General features: G+C 36.3%; 4 protein-coding genes across 5 annotated transcripts; 2 read left to right on the top strand and 2 right to left on the bottom strand.

Moving 5' to 3' along the window:
- Window positions 1-1,174: 1,174 nt before the first annotated feature.
- LOC103449161 (putative GTP diphosphokinase RSH1, chloroplastic) lies at window positions 1,175-8,498 on the top strand. The gene is made up of 24 exons (XM_029089260.2): window positions 1,175-1,602; window positions 1,913-2,103; window positions 2,585-2,764; window positions 2,873-2,938; window positions 3,036-3,128; window positions 3,213-3,344; window positions 3,475-3,576; window positions 3,659-3,736; window positions 3,818-3,889; window positions 4,307-4,414; window positions 4,584-4,681; window positions 4,994-5,054; window positions 5,160-5,222; window positions 5,358-5,414; window positions 5,507-5,608; window positions 5,753-5,911; window positions 6,029-6,160; window positions 6,284-6,370; window positions 6,472-6,543; window positions 6,763-6,849; window positions 6,936-7,380; window positions 7,726-7,787; window positions 7,875-7,943; window positions 8,053-8,498. Exons 1-24 carry the CDS (start codon window positions 1,578-1,580, stop codon window positions 8,155-8,157), a joined length of 2,646 nt encoding a protein of 881 aa, XP_028945093.1. The 5' UTR covers window positions 1,175-1,577; the 3' UTR covers window positions 8,158-8,498.
- Window positions 8,499-10,166: 1,668 nt separating this feature from the next.
- Window positions 10,167-11,343, bottom strand: LOC103449160 (protein SEED AND ROOT HAIR PROTECTIVE PROTEIN-like). Its single transcript, XM_008388447.3, has 2 exons — window positions 11,008-11,343; window positions 10,167-10,721 (listed from the first exon to the last, which is right to left on the bottom strand). Exons 1-2 carry the CDS (start codon window positions 11,300-11,302, stop codon window positions 10,387-10,389), a joined length of 630 nt encoding a protein of 209 aa, XP_008386669.1. The 5' UTR covers window positions 11,303-11,343; the 3' UTR covers window positions 10,167-10,386.
- Window positions 11,344-12,045: 702 nt separating this feature from the next.
- On the top strand, window positions 12,046-19,668 carry LOC103449153 (ethylene-responsive transcription factor ERF071-like). Of its 2 annotated transcripts, XM_070807354.1 has the most exons (3): window positions 12,046-12,053; window positions 18,373-18,619; window positions 18,712-19,651. In XM_070807354.1, exons 2-3 carry the CDS (start codon window positions 18,436-18,438, stop codon window positions 19,464-19,466), a joined length of 939 nt encoding a protein of 312 aa, XP_070663455.1. In that variant the 5' UTR covers window positions 12,046-12,053; window positions 18,373-18,435; the 3' UTR covers window positions 19,467-19,651.
- Window positions 19,669-22,226: 2,558 nt separating this feature from the next.
- LOC103449154 (pterocarpan synthase 1) lies at window positions 22,227-23,240 on the bottom strand. Its single transcript, XM_008388441.3, has one exon. The coding sequence runs from the start codon at window positions 23,053-23,055 to the stop codon at window positions 22,462-22,464; it is 594 nt and encodes a 197-aa protein (XP_008386663.1). The 5' UTR covers window positions 23,056-23,240; the 3' UTR covers window positions 22,227-22,461.
- Between the last annotated feature and the right edge of the window lie 850 nt (window positions 23,241-24,090).

Genomic DNA, 24,090 nt, shown 5'->3' with positions numbered 1-24,090 from the left:
TCCTTCTTATGGGTTCGGACCCCTTTCTCTTTTTTTTTTCTTCTTCTTCTTCTTCTTCCTCCTCCTCCTCCTCTTTCTTCTTCTTCCTCCTTCTTCTGGGTTCGGTCCCTTAGCCACGTGTCATATATGTGGCAGCCACGTCAGCATTTAACAGATCCATGGATGGAAAATCTAACGGTTGTATGAAATTGAAATAAAATAGTACTTGAGGTATGAAAGTGAAATGTTTTAAAGATGTTGTATAAGATTGCAATAGACCTCAAAACGGAGGGGCTACTATGTAATTTACCCTATTATTTAACATGCTTTATTGTCAACGAGGAAGATAAGAACTACAAGTAAACTCATGAGCAACTTAACTGTAGCTTTCAAAACAAAAAATCAAGTAAATAACTGTAGAGATAAGATACAATATCACAACGAAATTCGCTTCACGGAAAAGACCAATGAGTCAATGACACAATATCTTGGGAGAAAAAAAAATTGGTGAGAAGGGAAGTTTCCCATTACTTGGGGAAGATTAGCAAATCTACAAAAGTCAAAGGGCACATATTAATATACAAAAACGCGGAATGACCTTTGATACAAAAATGGACGTTTTCTCCGACGTGTCAATCGTGTGGCCATGATGGCTTAAAAGTCCAAATTACTCCAACCGGCACCCTAAAAATCCCCCTCAACATAATTAAAAAAAAAGAAAAACTAATAAAAAAAAGTTTTAACGATAATGACAAAATAAAGAGTAAAGTGAATAGTATCAGAATTGACTTTTTAGTGTAAAAATATGATTTTTTGTTAAAATAAACAGTACCAGGAGTTTTTCGTTAAAGTTTCCTTTAAAAAAAAATATCATTTTAAGCGAAATGATATTTAAGATTATCATAAATCATCTCTTTGGTTCATAAGATTTAAAATTGATAAAAGTGGTATGTGATATTATTCATTGTTAATCATTTTGATCATTTTATGATAAATCTCTGTTAAATTGAAGAAACCACCTATTTAATAGAGATGTTGATTTGATAAAAATATCTTGAATTTAACAGAGATTTCTATAATTGATGGTAAACAATTTCAGATATCACTTCTATTGATTTTAAATATTTGAAATTAAAGTGAGAATTTATGTCCATTTTAACAACTATTTAAGATAAAAAACCTAAAAAATATAAACGAAAAATATCTTTTATCAAACGGCATTTGTGTGGCCTCGGCCAAGCAATCTCCTCGCTATCACCCTCTCTCTCTCTCCCCTTCGCCTCCCTTCTCTCTCTCTCTCTCTCTCTCTCTCTCTCTCTCTAAATTATCTGTTGGCCGAATTCATAGTTTCAGTCCGTCGCTTATTTGTCCGAGACGGACGTTTCGGGGACACCGAGTACGGCGCTCCGATTCGACGGAACCTCCCAGATTCTCAGCTGCACAGCCACCGTCTCTGTCTTATTACGCGCGCGCTCAATTTTCTGGTGGCGTCAATCATCTGCTGCCAACCCACTTTCTTCGTATTCTGCGTTGCGTGCTTCGTCTGGTGTCGTTTAATGCTCAGTTCGATTCAATGAGATTGCTCTCTTCCGTCACAAATGGCTTCCGCTCCTTCCATGTCAGGTATGTGTATCTGGTCAGCTTCTTCGTTGCTTGGTCAAAAAATGTAGGACACTGGTGAATTTTCCATTTTTTTTGTTAATTTGGACTGGTTTAAGCAAACCCTCCTAGCTTAGCTTAGCTTTGTGTATGGACACTGCCATGGCGGTCTCACTTTCGTTGAGGGATTCAATTCACTATTTCTACTGGTTTTGAATTGCAAGAAAGCAAACCTGAGATTCTTGATTTTTTTTTTCTACTGGTTTTCTGAGCATCCAAACAGAGAATTGGGTTATCTGATTTCACTTTTGATTTTGTGTGTGAATTGTTGTAGTTTCTTTAGAATGCGTGAATGTGTGTAAGCTATCGAAAGGGGACGCAAGTGGGAGAAATGACTGTAGCGTGCTCTCCTGTGCTTGGAAAGCTCCAAGAGTCTTAACGGGGTTTCTTGCAAGCACCGCTCATCCTCCTCAGTGTTCGTGGTTGCCGGATGGACGAAATGGAAGAAGAAACCGGATTAATCATGTAAGTTCTTTATGTAATGTGGATTTGCCCTCTGCCACTGATTGAAACCCAAGTTCCATGATTAGATCTTGTAATTTTGGGTACAAGTTTGCTACTTGTTGGCGTAGCTGTTTGGCGGCACTCAATTTTATCATGTCTTGAAGTAGATAAATTGGTGCAGCATATCGACGTAGGGATCCTAGTAAGCGTAGTATCGCAAAGTGGTTAACTTTGTTTATAAAAATCTATTGGGTTTGGGGAATAGGGGGTAAGAGTAGATTTTCTTTGTGAAGGGAATGAAGGAAAGAAACAATTTAAGCGTGGAGCTGAGGTTTAGGAGCAGAATTCTTACTTGGTATAGGTGCTTGCTGGTCTTCTTTTAAAAACCCTTACTTTATGCAATTCTTTTATAAAAAAAATTAACTTCCTACACTATGATGTTAGTGGTCTGTTGCTCCAAGTTATCAATCATAGAACCTATTTTCTGTTGTACTCTCTACAGAGATGTCAGTCCTCTAGCATAGGAGGTTGGAATTCTGCCGAAGCTTCAGATTTTGTTGTTCTTGGAAGACTGCTTAAATCCGGTTTGCTTCATGTTGGTTGTAAGAGATGGCATCTGCGCTGTTCTTCATCTTTGTGCTCGGATGTCTTGGATGAGGTTTCTCCTGAATCATTGTGGGAGGTAAATTTTGGTTAATTTGCAAATACGCATCAACAAAAATAATAGTTATTATTCTACAGACAGAAATTTATTGTTTGAATTATGTTGTCTGTAATCTGATTGTCTCAGGATCTTAAGCCGTCTATCTCATACCTCTCACCTGAGGAACTGGAACTTGTCCATAATGCTTTTAAGGTTAGATATAAACCTAACAACAAAGCTTAGTTTTTATCTTCAAAATCCATTGTATCAGATTGGTGATTATATATAACACTAGTTTTTGGTTATATAGCTGGCTTTTGAAGCCCATGATGGTCAGAAAAGGCGCAGTGGAGAGCCTTTCATCATTCATCCCGTTGAAGTTGCACGAATTTTAGGAGAACTTGTGAGTCTTGCAATATTAAAAATAGGCCTTATTTTGATTTTAATCACAGTATTCAATTGATGTTGACTATATCTGTCGTTGTAGGAGTTGGATTGGGAATCTATTGCATCTGGATTACTACATGATACAGTCGAGGATACCAATGTTGTTACTTTCGAAAGGATAGAGGAGGAGTTTGGTGCTACTGTTCGCCATATTGTAGAAGGAGAAACTAAGGTTCCATCCCTTTATGTGTCTAGTACTAATAACATTTGTGCTTTTTATGTTTTATATAGCTCCTGTGATGTTTCACAAACCTCCTAATTAATTTGGGCCTGCACACACTTCAATGTCTCCTTGTGTTTAGGTGTCGAAGCTGGGAAAATTGAAATGCAAGAGTGAAGAGGATTCTGTACAAGATGTAAAAGCAGATGACCTTCGCCAGATGCTTCTAGCCATGACACAGGAGGTAGATCTATTTGTTATCGTTCTTTCAAATGTTATGTGTTATAGCTGAAACCAGTTGGAAACTAAAATAGTTGTTGCCCCAGGTCCGAGTTATCATTGTCAAATTAGCTGACAGACTCCATAACATGCGTACTCTTTCACACATGCCTCCGCATAAGCAGGTGTTGTGTTGTCTTTTTGAATTATATTGGTATTTGTATTTAGCTGATGCCTGATATGGTTTGATATTTTGTTGTGTCCAGTCAAGCATTGCACGAGAGACATTGCAGGTCTTTGCTCCTCTAGCAAAGTTGCTTGGGATGTACCAAATCAAGGTATACCATTTTTTTTTTCCTTTAAAATATTTTTCCACATTTATGCTTTTCAATTCTCAATATTCCAGTTTTGCAACTGTTGATTTCACCATTGGAACCTAAAATTATCATTGTATGTAGCTTAATTCCGTGGACCTGGATTATGATCGCTTGTTGCTTAAATAAGTAGTTATTGATAACTAGTCATCAAACTCTAGAGTTTCAATTTATTAGAGTTGTGAGTCTTGTGACTTAAGGAATATAGTTTAGGCGATACAAGAGTTTCTTTCTTGTATTGGGGCGAGGGTTTCACAGCTGAATTTCAAGTTTTTGATGGCTGATATAATTATAACGTTAAAGTTTTCTATCTTATCTCATTTTCATATGTTATGCTTTGGTTAATTTGTATTCTGAATGCACGCATATTCCATATTGCAGTTGGAACTCGAAAACCTTTCCTTCATGTACACAAATGCTGAAGATTATGCTAAGATCAAAAGAAGAGTTGCAGGCCTCTACAAAGAGCATGAGAAAGAACTTGTGGAGGTAATGCGTTAATTTGTTAAACAACAGAGTCTACATAATGCTCAGGGGACATTGTCAATTGTATGGTTATTGTTTTGGCATGCAAATAAAGTAGAGGCTCTCAGTTTTAATTTCTCGTCACTGTGTTATCAGTGATGTTTGCTCATCAAACCTTAGTTCTTTGTGCTAGGCAAATAAAATTTTGATGAAGAGGATCGAGGATGATGAGTTCTTAGAACTTATGACTGTGAAAACTGAAGTTCGTGCTGTGTGTAAGGAACCATACAGGTCAGATCATAAGTCCTACTACCATTTTCTCATTCGTTTTTGTGGCCGCATTATTCTCTCTGACTTTATTATTTGATTTAAGTACTGCTGTGTTATCTGGTACATGAAATACAACGACATTGTCCAAAGAGATCTTAAAGCGGCATGGAACATGACCTATTACTCTTGTAATCCTTGTAATGAGATGTTACATTCAATCTCAGTGTGTCATTCTGTCTGAGAAATCATAATTTCTGCTTCATATTTCAGCAGTCAGTTTCTTGAGGATTATTTTTCGGGCTAAAATAGACTGTTCTTGATGTTTGTTTGCAGTATCTATAAGGCTGCGCTCAAATGTAAAAGTTCAGTTAACGAGATCAATCAAATTGCACAGGTTTGTTCTCATATTTGCTTCAACTAACTTGGAACTTTTGTTGAGGACATTTCATGATGATTCATATTTCTTCATTGAATTATAGCTTATGTTCGTTTTTACCAGCTTCGAATTGTAATCAAACCAAAGCCATCCCTTGGAGCTGGACCTTTGTGCACCCCACAACAGGTATATCCTTGCTCATGCCAAGATAGGGAATTCTTTACTGACTCTGTAGTCTGTACTTCGTATGTCATTGAGCTTTCCCTCTATTGTTTTCCCTTAGTATGTCGTTGAGCTTTCCCTCTGTTGTTTTCCCTTCAGATCTGCTACCATGTCCTAGGGTTGGTTCATGGAATCTGGACCCCTATTCCTCGAACGGTGAGTATTTCTTCGATTACTCTTACATGATTCAGCTTAAGCAGTATAAGTTATTTGTAAATTTAAAAATACGTGTTTATCTGTTCTGACAGATGAAAGACTATATTGCCACTCCAAAACCTAATGGCTATCAAAGTCTCCATACAACTGTAATTCCTTTCTTGTATGAGAGCATTTTGCGTCTAGAAGTGCAGGTACAATCTCGTCTTCATTTTTTAGCATGCTCATATTTTCCCAAAGTTGATAATAAGGTTTATGCAGAGTTGAAGTCTCTCCTGTATCGATTGGTAATCTTTTAGGAGGTATTAATTTACATCACGGGCTTTCTGTTTTGGCAGATAAGAACAGAAGAGATGGATCTGATAGCTCAGAGAGGAATTGCTTCTCATTATAGTGGGAGAGGATCTGTTACCGGTTTAGTTGGGCGTAGTCTCCCTAATGGTAGAAGTTCAAGAGGGAAGACTGTTTGCCTTAACAATGCAAACATTGCACTCAGGGTATTGTACCTGTATTCATTGCTAATTTATGTTTCATTCTTAGTCCTCGTGGGGATTTCTCCATAAACTCCTTTCATGTCTGCTAATTTCATGGATGAAGTCTCTTGTTTCTTCCAGATTGGCTGGCTCAATGCAATTAGAGAATGGCAAGAAGAATTTGTTGGCAACATGAGCTCTAGAGAATTTGTTGAAACTATCACTAGAGATCTATTAGGCAGTCGTGTGTTTGTCTTTACTCCCAGGGGAGAGGTAAGAATTTGGATTGCTTCATGACTGAGATTGTTATTATTAATTGGGTAAGAAAAAACATAAATTTTCACACGCTAAATAAGTTTGCTTTATTGTATTGATAGATATCTTTATGATATGCAGATAAAAAATCTTCCGAAAGGGGCAACTGTTATTGACTATGCATACATGATACACACTGAAGTTGGCAACAAAATGGTAGCAGCAAAGGTAATTTGCTTACATTGGACTGATCTTCTATTCTTTTTCAATTCTAAATTTATGCTTTCATTGTATGGAATTAAAACTACGATGACTTCATTTTGGTGCAGGTCAATGGAAATCTTGTTTCTCCAATGCATGTACTTGTAAATGCAGAAGTTGTGGAGATAATCACTTATAATGTCAGTATTTGCCATCCATCTTGTATTTCCTTTCTTTAAACGTGTCCAATAAAATGTACAGAACCTTAACGTACACACACACACTCGCGTTATATGATAAAATTGTATGGATTGCTCATTTATACGGACATCTAGAGGAGTTAATATGACATGTTCAGCATTCTGTTATCATATGCTTGTACATTTAGGGATCATAATTTTCTTTTCTTTTTTCTCCAGTCACTTACCGGAAAATCAGCTTTTCAGAGGCATAAACAGTGGTTGCAACATGCAAAAACACGTAGTGCCAGACACAAAATTATGAAAGTATGCCTTGTTGGTTGGAAGATCATTTATTTTTGTTTGTCCTATTTTGCCTTGCTCTAATAATAAACATTTTATTGGGACTGTAGTTCTTAAGGGAGCAAGCAGCCCTGTCTGTTGCTGAAATAACAGCCGATAAAGTACATGACTTCATTGCTGATTCTGAAGAACAGATCGAAGCACAAGAGCTCCCAAGTACCTCCAAAGGATACAAACCTTTATGGGAAAAAATGAAGGGTATTTCAGTGCCAGAACGAAGTTCTATAGATCCCTTTCAAATTACAAATGGAAGCGCCTTGGCTCCCAAGGTGAATGGGAAGCACAACAAGAATGTTCAGCATGTAAGTTTAAAGGCTGCAGGGGAGTCGTTGTCACAAGGGAATGGTGTTGCCAGAATGTTGCAAGCTAACATTCCAATGTGCAAGGAAGCCTTGCCCAGTTTAGAAAGTTGGCAGGCCAGCAAGGTTGCCTCTTGGCATAGTATTGAAGGGCACTCCATACAATGGTTCTGCGTGGTTTCTGTAGATCGAAAAGGTTAGCTTTTTTAATGAATCATTGATAGATTTCCCTTTGTTCTGTCTTGAGATTAAAAACATTAGTGATGCATTTGCTTCTAGTTGAGATCGGGCACTTCTGATTTATTTTTGTTCTTGAGAATCTCAGTGGAGATTTCTTTTTTACTACCCTATACTCTTTTCATTCTACTTGATTTACTTTAGTAATGATTTACAAGGATTCCCGGGACAAATTTTATTCTTCTACTTTACCTTCATAGGTTGAGTCAAGCAGTAGCATGTAGTCTTATTAGTTTCAGTTGATGGATTAAGACGTCGTCTGCATCACTCTAGACCTGTTTTAACTTTAAAACAATAATTTCAGGTATGATGGCTGAGGTTACAACAGCATTGGCAGCTGCAGGCATTACTATTTGTTCTTGTGTGGTGAGTGGTTGGAGCTGGCAGCTATTTGCTTTTTTATATTGATGCGCTCTCTTGTATTTCTTTAACACCCTTACCATCAATGACCAGGCTGAGATTGACGGGGAAAGGAGAATGGCGGTCATGTTATTTCACATTGAAGGAAATGCGGAAAGTTTGGTAATGTCTCTGACATCCATCTCTGAACCCCGTATTTTATCACTTAGTGATTCTTTTTGTGCTAATGTGCGATTTTCTCCCCTCTCCCCTCTCCCCTCTCCCCTCTCAGGTTATTGCATGCTCAAGCATCGATATAATTCTAGGTGTCTTGGGGTGGTCTACAGGTTGCAGCGTACCAAGCTCAAAGGATAATCTGCAATATCTTGAATGCTGAGCCATTCATGGAGCCATTAACGCTCAATCCACTCGGTCGTTGCAGTCGTGGGTATCAAGTTTTGCCTAAAGAAATCTGAGATTGCGTCGTGTTTAATAAGAGATTTTCGTGTAATCAGCTCCGCAGTTTCGATCTATTTGTTGGAACACTCTTGGCCAAATAAGCTGGCAAGAATAAGAACGATCGAGGTCAAAATTCAGGGCGGTGTATATAGGAAAAGGAGTGATACGTAGGCTTAGTAGTGTTAATACACTTTGTAAAGAAAATTGTGAGGAGAGAAACTGTGAAGAAAGCTACACACAGGGTTGTACGAAACTTGCAATACATGTTCTTTTCTGTGATCCTTTAATTGTATCATTACGTCTTCCTATGTTGCGAAGTGCTGGATTTTCCTTTTTTTGGTATAATTCGTAGTTGAAAGGGAACTGCTCCGCGCGGCTCTCTTATGAACTCGGGGGAGAAATTTCGAGTACAATATTTTTTTGGAGTGTCAGTAACAGTTTTGACGTTATCCTGATTTTAGGATTGCCGGAATAGTAGAATACAAATTACGGTCTTTGTGAGAAGTTATTTTCTCAAGAATGAGATCCACTAAGGATCTTTGCGTCCGAAGCTCATAGATTGAGAGTTCTGAACTGTTCAAGAGAGAGCTTAACTGATCAAGAGAGAGATCTAGGCTGTTCAAATTTTTGAATTTTTGTGAAGTGGGCTAGTTGGATGGACTAAAAGGGGTCGTAGAATTGAAATTGAGTGGACCGATTTCTTGATCTGCGTTATCCGGAGTGGATCTCAAATCTATTTTCTCATGCCCCTTTTCTCTCTTTGCACCATTTTGTTTATTTTTTTTCTTTAAATTGAATATATCGAAGAATTATGAACGGACAAAAATAAGCAAGGTGTACAGAAAGCATTTCCTACTCAACTCAACCGTTGAAAGTAGTCTTATTTAGTAGCCACCATTATTGGGGACTGGACTCTGGGTTTGTGGTGATGATGCGAAGGTAAAGGGATAGCTTGATGTTTTTGTTATGGAGGAGGCACCTAGCCCACAATCCGGAATCCATGGAAAAAATCAAAGATAATAATGCATTCTTAGAAAATATCAGCAAATCAGCTACGTTACCTATTTTCGCTTTCACGATTTCTATCTTTGTTTCGTTTCGCTTTTTGTTGTTGTTGTTGGTTCCCATTTCATTTTTTGAGAAAAATATATCTTGTTTTTTCTTGCTCTTCTTTTAAATCCTGGTCTTGTTTCAATTGTAGTTCTTCGGTTGGGTTCGTTCTTTTATTCAAATACATCCGGTTAGCATATGGCTTGATGTTCTTGTCATGGAGGAGGCGATATGAAGCAAGCACAGGACCACTGATTCCATTGTTTGAGTCCGTCGGAACGTTGCAAGACTCCGATGAAGAGAGTTCAAGAAAGGCTTTACACTTGGTGAGCTGCTTCTTGTTTTCAATCTTAGGAGGACACATTGTTGCAAAGAAATAGCCCTTTGCGTCAGTTGCATCACTTACGACGGTGACCGGTGCAGTTTCGAACCCATATTGGTCCACAGCCTCGCATGTTTTCCTAGCCGCGGCTCCCGAAATATTAATTCAATGATATTTGAGTAAGAAACTAAGATTGATTGATATTTTAAACTATTCTAATTTATGGAGAGGACAACTGAACACACCTTCGAGCGAGAGGACTTGGCCAGATTTGAGACTTTTAAATTTTTTTTTATCGAATAAAGACCGGAAAGTAGAGGTGCAACTCGAATGGGTAGGTTTTGGGAATGGGGTTGGGGTTGAGGCATTGCCCGGAGGAAGCAACTAGAATTTGAAGTAGACCATTTAATATTCATTCTTTGTGAAATGACAAATTTTGTATCAAGAAAGTCGATACGTATTAATAACACGTCGTTAAATGTTACTAGCGACATGTTATCTACTTATATTATTCATACCATATTGACAGTCTGTCCTTAAAATTGAGATTTTGTCCAAAGAAGAATTATCACGAGTTTAAAAAACAACTCTATATAGACCAAAGCATCTTATTACAAATAATCCCAAATGGTAAATCACAAAAACCTCTTGCCAGTAATAATGAAATCAAGCAAATCCAACAACAATAAAGAAACAAATATTTCAGCTCAAATTAGTAAATGGAGAAAATAATTAAAACCTGGCGTTGTTATAATGTCGTGCTTGACTGGTCAGGATCCGAGTATTATGCTTTAATTAATAGCCGTTAGGGACTGATTTAGTTTCCGAGGTGCAAAAGAAAGGCCCAACCGAGTACAACTTGATGTTCTTGGCACTGAGGGCACGATAAGAAGAAAGAAGATGACCAGTAATTCCATGGTTAACGTCAGTAGGGACTTTGCAGGCTTCCAATGGAGAATAATCGAGGAACGCCTTGCACTCTGTGAGCTTCCACTTGTCTTCAAGCTGCGACGGCGATAACGTTGCGAAGAAGTATCCCTTTGCATCAGTTGCACCACTCAGTTTGGAGAAAGGAGCGGTCTCGTAACCTTGTTCATCCTCAGCCAGACATGTAATCCTTACCACAGCTCCTACGTTCCAACCCAATAAAACATACTTAATTTAATTAAAAATAATTGAAAACTATCTGTAAATATATTCAAATTCATGATATAACTCGACGCCCTGGACATATATATCAACCATGTGGTTCAACTATATTACACGTCAGAGTGCAAACATAGTAACATACTACAAAGTTTTAAACCCTAAATTTTGAAAGTTACGTTAAGAGATTCTTATACACAATGTGCACTTGCTAGTCTAAGAACGTAAGATGCATGAAGATTAACGATTCAACATTGAATTAGAGACTACCTTTAATTGGGAAGCTTTGAAGGCCTGATTTGCACAAAACCAGCCCCTGAATACCAATGATCTGAGGTTTTAGCTTTGCATATACTTCTGGTTTCGGTTTTCCGGCGTTCGGTAAGTTCGGAATATCAACCTTTGGAAGTTCTGGATACCCATCAACCTTTGGAAGTTCTGGATACTCATCAACCTTAGGTCTAGGGGCACCGGAGCTATAATCCTTCGCAGAGGCAATGACTAGCAATGAGAAGAGAAGCATGGAGGAGGAGGTGGCAAAGAGGAAACGGGACTTGACAGCCATTGTTTGTTACTGTTGCTGTAAACAATATATGCAGAAGGTGAACTAACAATGGATGATTTGGGAGTTGAAGAGTCACTACCATATCCTTATATAGCAACATGGCCTCAAGTCTATTATTTTTCTTTACTATTTTTAGAACTGTACGTGGGCAGAGAGTGGTTCAAGTTTTAGATATCCAGAATCTGATTAAATGATTAATATTGTGCTGGAGAGAGCTTACATGGATGCACGTTGGCAAAGATAAATACAGTTAGTGCTATTCACACAGCTATTTTGCTTCTCATACATTTTTGTTAAATTTTGTCTAGCATTCATTTGATTAATAGTCAAAAATTAAGAGGGATGTGTGAGAGGTAAAAATGGATGTGTGAATAGCACAATTCTAAATACAATATGTTTAAGCACTGTAGGCCCAGCACTATTCTTTTTGTAAACACACACCACCCAAATGTTATACATGAATTCAAAGCGCTTAAATTGTTGCATGAAAATAATAGGTTTTGTGATGGTTTTTGTAGAAATTCACAAATCCTGTCACATCCCGTCCTGAATTATTTTTATCGGTGGTGAAAAGACTAAAGTACCCTTGAACGTTTGTGGTGTTGTGTGGTTTAGGTTTTGGTTGTGGACCAATTAAAATTTTTCCTAAGTGTTTGGACCCAATTAGAAAAGAGATTTTTGTTTGTTTTGGTTGGTAGCCCAAACTGGACCACACACACACCTAAACTCCCGTTGACCTTTCTCTCTCTCTTTCTCCTTTTCTCGGATTTTTCTGAAAGTCCGTACAATTGTACGGACAAACCTCAAACCAGACCATTTCTTCACAGATCGACGTCGATGAGCCTGTTTTCCTGTTCCTTGTGAGCTTAGGAGTCGAATGGTGGTGGTGGTTAGACGTGAAAACCCTAGAAACCTGAGAATCCAAAACTCCCGATTTGGGTCACTGTTCATGCAGTCTTGATCGTGGAATTATCAGTGAGTTTTAAGGTTATAGGAAGCTTTAGGACATCTTCACGAAGCTCGGGGAAGAAAGTTGGAAGTTTTGGACGTCGGGAAGTTTAGTTTGACGAGTTTCAATTTTGGCCAGATTATCGAGGTTTCTCCGGCGAGATTCCATGGATTTCAAGGCTTGAAATTGGCAAGGTTTTGTTGTACTCGTTGTAAGCTTCATTTTGGTACAAATTTCATGAATTTTGGTTAAGAAATGAAGAAGATATGAAGTTTTAAATTTTTTTCCAGAAATCGGCGACTGTCTTTGGCGAACCAAGGAAGACGAAGGGAAATATTCCTTCAAGTCTGACGGAATATTCTAACGGCGTCAGGTAACGCCGTTAAATTCTATTAAGGTTTTAACGGAATATTCCAAACGGCAGTTAAGTTTCAGTTAGGGTTTAGCCGCGTGTGGGGACACGTCTGGCCGTGCCTTGGCCGGCACGTGGGTGGTCGGAATTTTCTTTTTAAAATATGGGGATATTCGTTGTGTTTAGTAGATCACGTTGGTATATTCAAACACCCCATTTGAGCATTGTATGAGAAGTTAAATCCTAGTTTTGTGTATGTGTCTTAAATAATGTTTATTTAGTTATTTCGCATATAGGTGAGACCTATCCGAAGGACGAGCGCCATCAATCAAGGCTCGGGGGCTACAACCCTTCGACATATCAGTGAGTGGGCTTTTGGTTTTCCGTATATACCTATATACTTGAGATTTTTCCCAAAAAATGAATTTGAATAATTATCCTTTTTGAAATGTCATGCAAAGTATCTGCCTATCTTATTTATGCATTAGTAGTTGCATATATTTATGATTGGTGCTTCAGACGCTTAGGTAAGTGCCAAGTAGGTTCATAAATTAAAGATATGAGGTTGTTTTAGTTATGCGAGATATGATGTGATGCATTGAAAGCTCATAAACCTGCACCTCAGTGTTAGTGTTCCCGCCCAGAGTTAGGGCACAGTCCTTCACGTGATGTTCAACTCCCGCACCATATGCTCACCTTAGATCCAAGTTAGGTGCACATGCTTGTCGTACATACCACTTTAGGTGGTTCTGACTAGTAGGTGACCCACGATTATTCGTACAGTCTTCACGTGATCGTAGTACTAGAGCATATTTATTTTATACCTAGTCTTGTCGTACATACCACTTTAGGTGGTTCCGACTCGTGTGCAAGATTTGATATGATTGAGATTGGTTATGAGCTATAGACTCAGCCGTGTAGGTCACGTTAGGTGGATCCGGCTGATATGATATCTGGCATTGATACATTTAACTGGATTACTTATAACATTTCATTGAAATACTTTGGCATGGTATATTTCTATGAATTTTCATCCTGAGTATGATTTCTGATCTAGCATATATTATTATTTTTCTGGGAAATTATACAGGTGTTACGGTGATGGGTTAGAACTTTTAAGAAATGAAATGATTTTGAAAAGCTTTGTTTTTGCCCACTCACACTTTCTGTTTTGCGCCCCTCCAGGTTTTAGGTAGAAGTGCTTTGGTGACTCACGGGGATTTCGACGGTGGTTCTGACAGAACATCACAAATGTACGATCACCCTTGGGTGTTGTATAATTAGTACTTATTCAGTTGAACTACACTTAAGCCATTCATACTCTGATTATGTATTTCACACTTAATCTTGCACTTACACCTTATCTTAGCTAGTACTTTTAGTAGTTTGGTTTTTATTCACTCGTATTTATCCTTATCATTATTGCTTCCGCACTGTGCACATGGTTACGTCATTCTCACGTGACGGCCAGCATGCCTCGATTTTGGTCGGGGTGTGTCAAATCCTACTAAAAAAAATCGTGAATATTATTACTATTATCTCGCAATTTTAATGAAAAACGAGTCTGTTGAGTTTCCACAAAATATTATCAGTACGACATTTGATATAGGTGCCTCAGTTTTGAATTCTCTAGATCAAACATTCATAATAATGATTTGATTAAACTTTTTTTGTCATAATTTTTGTGTTATATGCACATTATATTGGAACAAATTTCCTATAATCTAGTCTTTTGATTACATTCTCCTCCGTTAGAGATAATTGTAAAAAAAAAAAAAAAAAGTTGGTTAGATTCAATTTATTTTCACAATAATAAATGTTTGCATAACAAAAAAGAAAAAAAAAAGAAAACTGATCAAAAAAAACATATTTGGAAGAAGAGAAAATATGGTTTAATTACTAATATCTCCACTAAATAAAGAAAAGTGCATCATGCAAATAAAATGATAAATTCAAAAATTATTTTAATTTTAAAAAATAGAGGGACTATTGGTCAAAGCACTTTAATCAAATTTTAAAAATGCACAGATGTTTAATCTAAATGATATAGAAAAATTGTAGAAGATTCTAATTTTCCCTAAGAAAAATGTTATAATGCTTTGAAAGCGGTCTTACGGTCTTACCATTTATTAACTCACATAAGTATTTTTTTTACTAAATATATAAGTCAAAAGAATAAAAATTAATAAGACATAATAGTGGGTGCTAAAACCTAGCTAGAACATCTTCAAAATGTCCTACATGAATTTAAGAAGCTTAAGGTTACGCTAAAAAGAAAAAGAATATGTTTTATGTTGAAATTTCCAAAATCAATTAAAACCGTGAGAACGTATTAGCTTAAAATTTAGGGAGTTCTAACGAAAAGCCCACGGTACTGTTCACTTTAACGAAAAACCACATTTTTACACTAAAAAGTCAAACCTGATACTATTCATTTTACCCTTTATTTTGTCCTTATCATTAGAGTAAACTGTCGGTTTACCCCCTGAACTTTCACCTCACTTTCGATTTCCCCCCTAAACTTTTCCATTGGAAAATTAAGGACTCAAACTAATTTTTTTAGCCAATTTGCCCCATACCGTTAGTTTTTCATATATTCCATCCATATTTCCGTTAAGTGAGACCATGTGCACAACATGTGCGGGTAGTTAAGTTATTTCACTCTTAAAAATGATTAAAAAACTGAAAATAATAAAAAAAGCAAAACTTTCCCTCTATTTTTTCCCGCTAATTCCTATCCTTGATTTTATTTTTCCCTCTCATTCCTATGCATGAGAAATGACATATGGTGTTATTGTCTACCATTTTTATTTTCTCTAACAAATTAATAATTTGACAAATGCTAATGGTGCTATTGTCTCCAAAGCAGTGCATTAATATAAGAAACCCTAGTCTTTTTTATGGACATGTTTCTTATATTAATGCACTGCTTTGGAGACAATAACACCATGAGCATTTGTCAAATTATTAATTTGTTAGAGAAAATAAAAATGGTAGTACATGCTTCAAAAAAAAGATTAACTTAGCTACTTATGAAGACAATAACACCATATATTATTTCTCATGCATAGGAATGAGAGAGAAAATTAAAATTGAGGATATGAATTAGCGGGAAAAAATAGAGGGAAAATTATTATTATTATTTATTTTCAGCTTTTAATCATTTTTAAATTGAAATGACTTAACTATCCTCACATGTTATGCACATGATCTCACTTAACGGAAATATGGATGGAATATATGAAAAACTAACGGTAGGGGGCAAATTGGCTAAAAAAATTAGTTTGAGTCCTTAATTTTCCAATAGAAAAGTTCAGGGGGGAAATCGAAAGTGAGGTGAAAGTTCAGGGGGTAAACCGACAGTTTACCCTTATCATTAAAACTCAAAATTTTCAAATTATTTTCATTAATTTTCCTTAAAATTTAAGTGAATAATGTGATCATTGAGTTTGCGCGCAATAATTTTTAGGGGCATTAACAAAATATTATAAGTCATTTAAGAGCGGTCTTATCATTATTGAATCATATAAATATTTTTCATTGAGTACTTAAGCCAAAAATAGAATAACTAATAAAACATGTTGGTGAGATCCAACATGAATTTTAAAAAGTCGAAAAACAACCTAAAAGTAAATTTTATGATAACTTTTGTGGAATTTTCCTCGGAGGAGGATTGTCTGCCCTCCAAGTTCCCGTGCCCTCCCATGCCCTCCTGATTGTGTGGTCACGGTTAAACCACGTTAATATTTTATATTATTATTCATTTTTGTTTTATTATATTTATAAAAAAATAATATAAAATATTAACGTGACTTAACCGTGACCACACAAAACAGGAGGGCATAGAAGGGCACCGAAACTTGGAGGGCAGACAATCCTCCTCCATTTTCCTCAATCTTTCATTTCCCATCAATTGCTACACACTTGGGATTATAGTTTTTAGTATATCATTTATATTTGGAAATCTTAATGAAACATTTCTGGTATTGTTTATTTTTAACATTATCTTGAAAAGTCACTCCTTGTATTATTCACCTACACCTTTATTTTGTTATTTTCGTTAAAAACTAAAGTTTTTTAAGACTTTTTGTTAGTTTTACTTTTATATTTGTGCCAACTGGCTGCTCAATGCATTGTCGACATTAGGCAAATATAAAAAGGCGCTCCAAACTAACACGGTTCTCTATTTTGCGAAAGTCGAGATGACATTAAGCATAAAAGACGTTTCAAATCAACACGGTTCTCTATTTTACGAAAGTCGAGACGACATTAAGTAGACATGAAACATAAAATACAATCTACTTGTAGCAAAAGTGACAAAAAGATTACATTAAATTAATGTAAATTTGTAATGTCAAATAAGACTCGACGAACACGAAGTGGTGTGGACTAATTCAGATATTGCAATATTGGCAGTCAAAGACTCAAAAGGCAATTTTTACCGTTGAATTCAAACACAAACAACAACAAACAAACAAAACAGCTTTGAAGTTTTCCATTATTAGTTGTTAATTGTCACTTAAACAAGCCAAAATGGATGAGATGGATGATGAATGTGGGAGGTACGGGGTTCAATGCTCTAAGTTCGTGAGTCTGCCTGACTTTAGTTATGGATAGTGTAGATCTTTTCTTAACCTTTTTGGGCCAGAAAAAGATAGATAATAGTGACTTGTTACCAGTTGTCTACCTTTAAAAAAAAATGATGGATTATGCCCACCACTTAGACGTTAGAATATTCATACGATGTGCTGAGCGGTTTCTAAACTTGCTTTGCTTGCATCACTCACTCTTCACTCTAATGTTTAATGATATTATATACATATATCCACCAACTTATCAACCACTTGAGTTAAAGCTACTCCACTTCTTTCAGAGTAGGACATACCCATTTAAACGTTTACTCAACATTTATTATTTAAAAAAGGGTTTCTTTAGCCAAAATGATTCATGAGGTTATCATAACTTCTCATTTTGATTTTAGAGATTTAAAATAGATAGAAGTGGTTCATCAGATTATCCACCATCAATCATTTGATCATTTTGATATTGTCTCCCAACTTCACCACGTATTATAGATGCAGAGTTTTATCATAAAAAACCTTGAGAATACTAAATGAACTTCTAAAAAATAAGACTCTCTATGAACTCTCAGTTATCTCACATTTTTAACAAATTTTTTTATAATATTGACAAAAAAATTGACGTTACATGACATAGAATTGATAGAAAATCCCTATTTTTAAGTCTCTATCCGCCGCCAAATAATTACTCATATTTCAACTTACGTAGGCAGAGTTTCACATAAGTACCATTGCTCTCTCATTAGGGCCAGTTGGACTCAAAAGAAAAGGTCCGAGAAGCTTGCCAGCCACGCAAGGCCCAAAAGCTTGCCAGCCACGCAAGGCCCAATAAGATTTATGGTAACAAATTTAATAAAAGAAAAACTAATGAAAAGGGTTTAAAAATTTTGAATTTTAACGATAAAGACAAAATAAAAGGTAAAGTGAATAATACTAGGTTTGACTTTTTAATGTAAAAATGTGGTTTTTCGTTAAAATGAACAGTACCCGGACTTTTCGTTAAAACTCCTCTTAATAAAGGGTTAGGTGAAATCCAACGAAAGTTCCACAAAAGGACATGTAATTAATACTAAATAGCAAACAGTGTCCATTTCTCTTCGTACAAAACCCCCCTCCCCTCCTCCTTTCTCGCTCATCTCTCGCTCATCCCTTAAACCCTTCTCTTTCTCTCTCTCTCCCCCCCCCCCCCCCCCCCCCATCTCAATTTTCAGTTCATCTCGGAGTTAATTCAACAAGTTTTTCGATTTCGAGAATGTGCGGTGGTGCTATAATCGCTAATTTCATCCCTCGCGACCGTCGCCGTTGTGTCACCGCCTCTGACATATGGCCGGACTCTCCCTTCGCCAAGTTCGATCCCGACACTTTCTTCGACTGCAATCCCACCCCGGTTAATCGCACCGACTCAACTCCGCGTAAATTATCCCAACCCATTTCAGGTACGCTCTTTTTTCATCCGTATGTTGTTTTTCTGCGAGTTAAAAGATGAGAATTTTCGTTCGGATTGTGACTGGGGATTTTTCACAAACAGGTGATGTACAAGAAGAGAAGCCGGCTAAGAGGCAGAGGAAGAACCTCTACCGAGGCATCAGGCAGCGTCCGTGGGGCAAATGGGCCGCCGAGATTCGTGATCCCAGAAAAGGGGTTCGAGTTTGGCTCGGTACCTTCAACACCGCCGAGGAGGCGGCCCGAGCTTACGACAGGGAGGCTCGCAAAATCCGCGGCAAAAAAGCCAAGGTCAATTTCCCCAACGAAGACGACCACCTCCCCGCCAAGACGTATCTGAGAAACCCAAATACTAATCTGTATCAACCCAAAAGCTTTGATTTGGGATTTGGGTATGATCTGAACCAGATTGCGACATTTCCCTCCAATTCCATGTCGATTGAGTTTAACTCCAAGGCTAATGTGAACACCGACCCAATTGTTATTTCCGGGGAAGAAAACTCTGGGTGTGGTTCAGATGGCGCTTTCTCCTCAACGGGCTTTCTGGGTTGCAATCAGAACGGGAGCGGCGGTTGTCACGGCGGAGCTGAGCTGACAGAAGTGGAGGAAACTAAAGAAGGGAAACGGAGCTTGGAGGCGATTGCAAGAATGGAAGAGGACGAAGTGCAGAAGCTTTCCGAGGAGCTAATGGCGTATGAGAGCATGATGAAGTTCTATCAGATTCCGTATCTGGATGGGCAGTCCACGGCGGCTCCTCAGAATCCTCCGCCTCAGGAAAGCACCCTTGGTGATGATCTCTGGAGCTTCGATGACGACCATAGCGTTCCTGCTTCCGTGTGATTAATGTTATCTGCTTTTATTACTTTTATTTTAATTTTGGTGGTTGTAAATTGAGTTGGTCAGGGGAAATTGATGATTTTGATCATTGGTTTCTTCCTGATTAATCTGAATTGTAGGTGTTTAATGTTTAATTAGTTTGTTCTTAATTACCCAAAGACAATTGCAACTCTGTTTAAATTATTCAATTTTTAGTTTCTAATCATCCTCTTTGATTATGTACAGTCCTAACAATTCTTCCTTCTAATTGAAAAAGAAAAAGAAACTAAAAAAAGAACAGAAAAAAAGGTCATGTAAATTCCAATTTCAAATCAATCACGACATTCCAACATCATTATTTGGAAAGGGATCCCCTTGGGATTCATTTTGTGAGGATCCTAAGAATTCTCACATCCTAGTCGTTCATCGTATATCATAAAGTCAGTTTTCGTCAGATACTATTTGTGTTTAATTTTAAATAAAAAAATCAAACGATTTCTAACCACATGATACAAGATGAATAATTAAGATGTGAGAATCCGGATGGAATCCAATTCCCCATTATTTAAAAAAAAAAAAATTAATGAAAAATGTTTAAAAACTTTAAGTTTAAACAAAATGACAAAATAAATAGTAAAGTGAATAGTATCAAGATTGATTTTTTAATGTAAAAATATGGTTTTTCGTTAAAGTGAACAATATCAGAAGCTTTTCGTCAAAGTTCATTTTAAAAAACTTAAAAACCATCGTGCACATTTTGTTAAATCGCGAAAATGCATAGTAATATGAGAAAGTTAAAAAACATAACACCGCACAATTTGTCGGTGAATCCCATTCCATTCCTACCCGTTGCGGCGGCGCCGTTGTTTTTAAATTTCCAGTTTCGCTCTCTCCAAAGAATTATTAATATTATTAAATAAAACGTGATTTATTTCCAATTTAGGAGCGCGTGGTTTTCCCGTTCCCAGTGCGCGCCCACAGTTGCCGCCTTTTGCAAACTTGTACGTTCCTTTGTACTACTTGTCTTTTTCTTCTATTGTAATTTGTACTACACTACCAAACACGTGATTGCTGGATGGGCCTGATATTGGATTGGACTGGGTTGGGCTGCCTTCCAGCCCACCACACACCCAAACACCCCCCGGGCAACTCCACCTCACCCACTCGAGACTGGTCCGACTAGATGTGTCTTCGATTGGACGATTATGTGGCCCGCTCGTCTGCACCCAATGATTTTTTCTCGTTTAGCCTTTTATAAAAGAAAAACTAATAAAAATGATTTGAAAACTTTGAGTTTTAACGATTATGACAAAATCAAGGGTAAAGTAAATAATACCATGATTGATTTTTTAGTGTAAAAATATGATTTTTCGTTAAAATGAATAGTACCGAAAACTTTTCGTTAAACTTATTTGGCAGAAAACGTGGATTAAAGGGAGGTGAGAGAAAAAAAATAGAGACAACTGATAGGGTTACTAGGCTATGAAGCAAAAAAAATAAAAAAAAATAATAATAATAATATGTTTTGTGTTATAAATAGGCAAAAGTTAGAGAAATAACTTTTGCTAAAGACATGTGCGAAATAAGAGCAAAATATCACACTGTAACTTTAGTAGCTGTAACACAAGGGATGGCAGATAAAGAAAGGGAGGGAGATAGACTGATATTATTTAGGGAAAATTAGGTTTACATCATTCTTTTTGTTACTTCATTGATTAAAATCCTATTCATTTTCAATTTTTTATCAAGGTCCTTGGGTATTAATAACATCATTAATTATTTGAATAATAAAATATTTTTATTTTTAAATATATTCCTTTAATGTTAAAAATGTTACAATTAGTATATTTATATTTATGGCTAAATTTTTTATCATATATTTTTATTTTTAGTTTGTACCTATTTTTAATTTGCAAATATTTTTTAATTTGTACCAATTTTCTTTTCATTTTTAATTTGTACCCATATATTAGTTTCTTTTTGTGCCCATATTTTTTAAAGTTTTATTTGTGTTTGTACCTATGTGTATACTGTCACGTGATATTGTATATTTAATCAATGATAGAAAAATTACATATGGTATATTAATGTTTTATGCCTAAAATTTGTATCATATATTTATATTTTTAGTTTGTACCCACTTTTAATTTGCAACATTTTTCTAAAATTTTTAGTATTTTCTTTTTTAGTTTTATTTTGTACGCATGTATTAATTTCTTTTAGCGCCTATATTTTTTAAAATGCATTTGTATTCATAATTTTTATTTTTTATATGTACCCTAATTTATTTTTAATGTACCCATTCTTCTTTATTAATGTACCACTTTATTATATGTGAAATGTACCAATTTTTTAACACTATGGATATATTCTTTTGCAATTTATTATTTCTTATTTTTACATAGTTTTTATCTATTTATTTAATCAAAATGTTTGAATTTTTTTATTGTAACCGTTTCTAATAGTATTATAATGAGGGATTTTAAATTTATAGGATTATAAATCTCATAAAATATTAAACAATTAATGTTAAAACGATAAAAATAAAAATATTAATAGTAAATAATGAGGTGTACAAAGTCAAGGGACCTTGATCAAACTTTGAATACTATTAAGGTTTTAATCAAAGAATGTTAAGGATTAGGGACCGCATCCAAAATATCCCTATTATTTTATTTGATTTTTTCTTTCGCAATGTGTTTTGATAACACACGGATCACTTTATTTATAGAGCTACTTCCATGATAATATCTAAATATGATATGAGGACTACTTTTGACAATATTACATAACAACAAATATATTACTATCATTTTCACCTTTTTCCAAATGTATGTGGGATGTGGGCATACAGCATACAACTTTTACAACATTTTGTTTGCTAAATTGCCATAACATTCTTAGATATTTGTCTCTCCCGTCAAGAAATAATTATTATTGTTAATCAATATGTATTACAGAGAAAATATTACAGAGAAAATATTACAAAAACAAAACCTGTGCTGTGCACATGAGAGTTTCATCCAAAAACTGTCCGAGACTGGTTGGGAAATCTAAGCTGCAACTTTACATGATAAGTGGCATAATCCACCCCATTCCCCGATGACGGTTGCTGGTCATCCTGATCAGTTGTCTGAGCAAAAACGGCAACTCCTCTCGCAAAAGCAAACGACCCCGTTCCGCCCATCACCGTAAGCTCCTCCGTGTCTTGGCGGGAAACATGCTTGGCCTCCACGCTGAGGCTGCCGGAATACTGAGGCGTGTGGAAGGTCAGGTAGATTATGTTGAATCCCGAGTTGGCAAAGTGCTCCACGGGGATTATGAATCCCTGTGCTTTCCCCACCACACGGGAAGTGTTCTCGGGTCCCTCGGTGAGCATCCGGTGGAAGATGAACGCTCCTCCGCTGCTGTCCGGTTGCGGTTGTTTTCCGGCGTTATTTGAGCCTGCAATGTTGTTGTTGTTGTTGTTGGGTGGTTGTTGAATGTATAAGGAAAGGTCGAGCCACGGCGGCGACGACTTTCTTTTAGGTAGCGGCGAGAACAAAGCCAAGAGGATTACTGCCAACGTCGCCAACAGGACTGCCGTGCAGAAAATGATCCTGGACAGCATCATTCCTCATGCATTTGAAATTTTTGTTGGCTACTTGAGCAGTTGAGGTCGGATATGTTGGGTTACGAGGCCGGGTTTAATACTATTGTAGGTATTGTTGTTTAGGCCAACTAATCCACATTGCGAGCTCCTTAACCAACCAAACCAATATCAACACACAAGGGTTATTTAATACAGTCCATGGAGATGGATGCCACTTTTATGACTCATGAAAGGATAAGGCAACTCAAAAAAGAAAACGACTTCCGCACACTTTTTTTCTTCTTCTACACACAATTATGGCTGTTTCGGTGGAGCGTGTTTAAAAAAAAAAAGGCTAGGGCACAAACAAACTTAAACAACAAAAAGTTTAGGGTTGGACATCTCAAATTGTCACGAGACTCACAACGAAAAGAGAGATCAAAACCAAATTTGTGTCTTATTGATGGTTTTGTTTTTTTTATTTTTTTTATTTTTATTTTTTTGCATTTTGGAGATCTTGGTAATTTTATATATGTGTATAAGAGGATTTTTATTTTAAATGAAATTAATGGGTGTTCAGACACAAAATGTAGTTGTACAAAGAACTCAAATATATATATATATATATATATATATATATATATATATATATATATTTTAACAAACAATATTATCTAAGGGCTAGGTGGGTTTAACCTCATAATGGACTAACAATAATGTGGTTCAAATTCGTCTTTGGAGAAAATCGAACCTAAGACCTCTCATTCTATTAGATCGTAGTACTAACTACTGAATGACAGAACCACTCAAATTAAACCAGTAAAAAAAAAGGAAGTTTTAACGAAACACTCCCGATACTATTTACTTTTAACGAAAAACCACAGTTTTACCTTTCTCTGGTATTATTCACTACACTTTTATTTATCATTTTTCAATAAAACTAATTTTTTTTTTTTGAACTTTTCGTTAGTTTTCCTTAACAAAAAATTCCGAATTTGTTGTTGGGCTGGATCACCCATCTAAAGAGCCCACATAAAACAGACTAGAAGAAAGAGGCCCATGAAATTATAAGGCCCA

This window comes from Malus domestica, chromosome 11, assembly GCF_042453785.1.
Source record: "Malus domestica chromosome 11, GDT2T_hap1".
In the NCBI taxonomy this organism is placed as follows: Eukaryota; Viridiplantae; Streptophyta; class Magnoliopsida; order Rosales; family Rosaceae; genus Malus; species Malus domestica.
This window is presented reverse-complemented; position numbering and strand designations above follow the sequence as displayed.

Excerpts from the sequence above, each read along its gene's own strand:
- LOC103449153 (XM_070807354.1), top strand. The coding sequence starts at position 18,436 with ATGTGCGGTGGTGCTATAATCGCTAATTTCATCCCTCGCGACCGTCGC. Across the intron at positions 18,620-18,711 it reads ATTATCCCAACCCATTTCAG|GTGATGTACAAGAAGAGAAG; the intron begins GTACGCTCTTTT and ends TTTCACAAACAG.
- LOC103449161 (XM_029089260.2), top strand. The coding sequence starts at position 1,578 with ATGGCTTCCGCTCCTTCCATGTCAG. Across the intron at positions 4,415-4,583 it reads ATGAGAAAGAACTTGTGGAG|GCAAATAAAATTTTGATGAA; the intron begins GTAATGCGTTAA and ends TCTTTGTGCTAG. Across the intron at positions 7,381-7,725 it reads GGTTTCTGTAGATCGAAAAG|GTATGATGGCTGAGGTTACA; the intron begins GTTAGCTTTTTT and ends CAATAATTTCAG.
- LOC103449160 (XM_008388447.3), bottom strand. The coding sequence starts at position 11,302 with ATGGCTGTCAAGTCCCGTTTCCTCTTTGCCACCTCCTCCTCCATGCTT. Across the intron at positions 10,722-11,007 it reads TCAAAGCTTCCCAATTAAAG|GAGCTGTGGTAAGGATTACA; the intron begins GTAGTCTCTAAT and ends GTTGGAACGTAG.
- LOC103449154 (XM_008388441.3), bottom strand. The coding sequence starts at position 23,055 with ATGATGCTGTCCAGGATCATTTTCTGCACGGCAGTCCTGTTGGCGACG.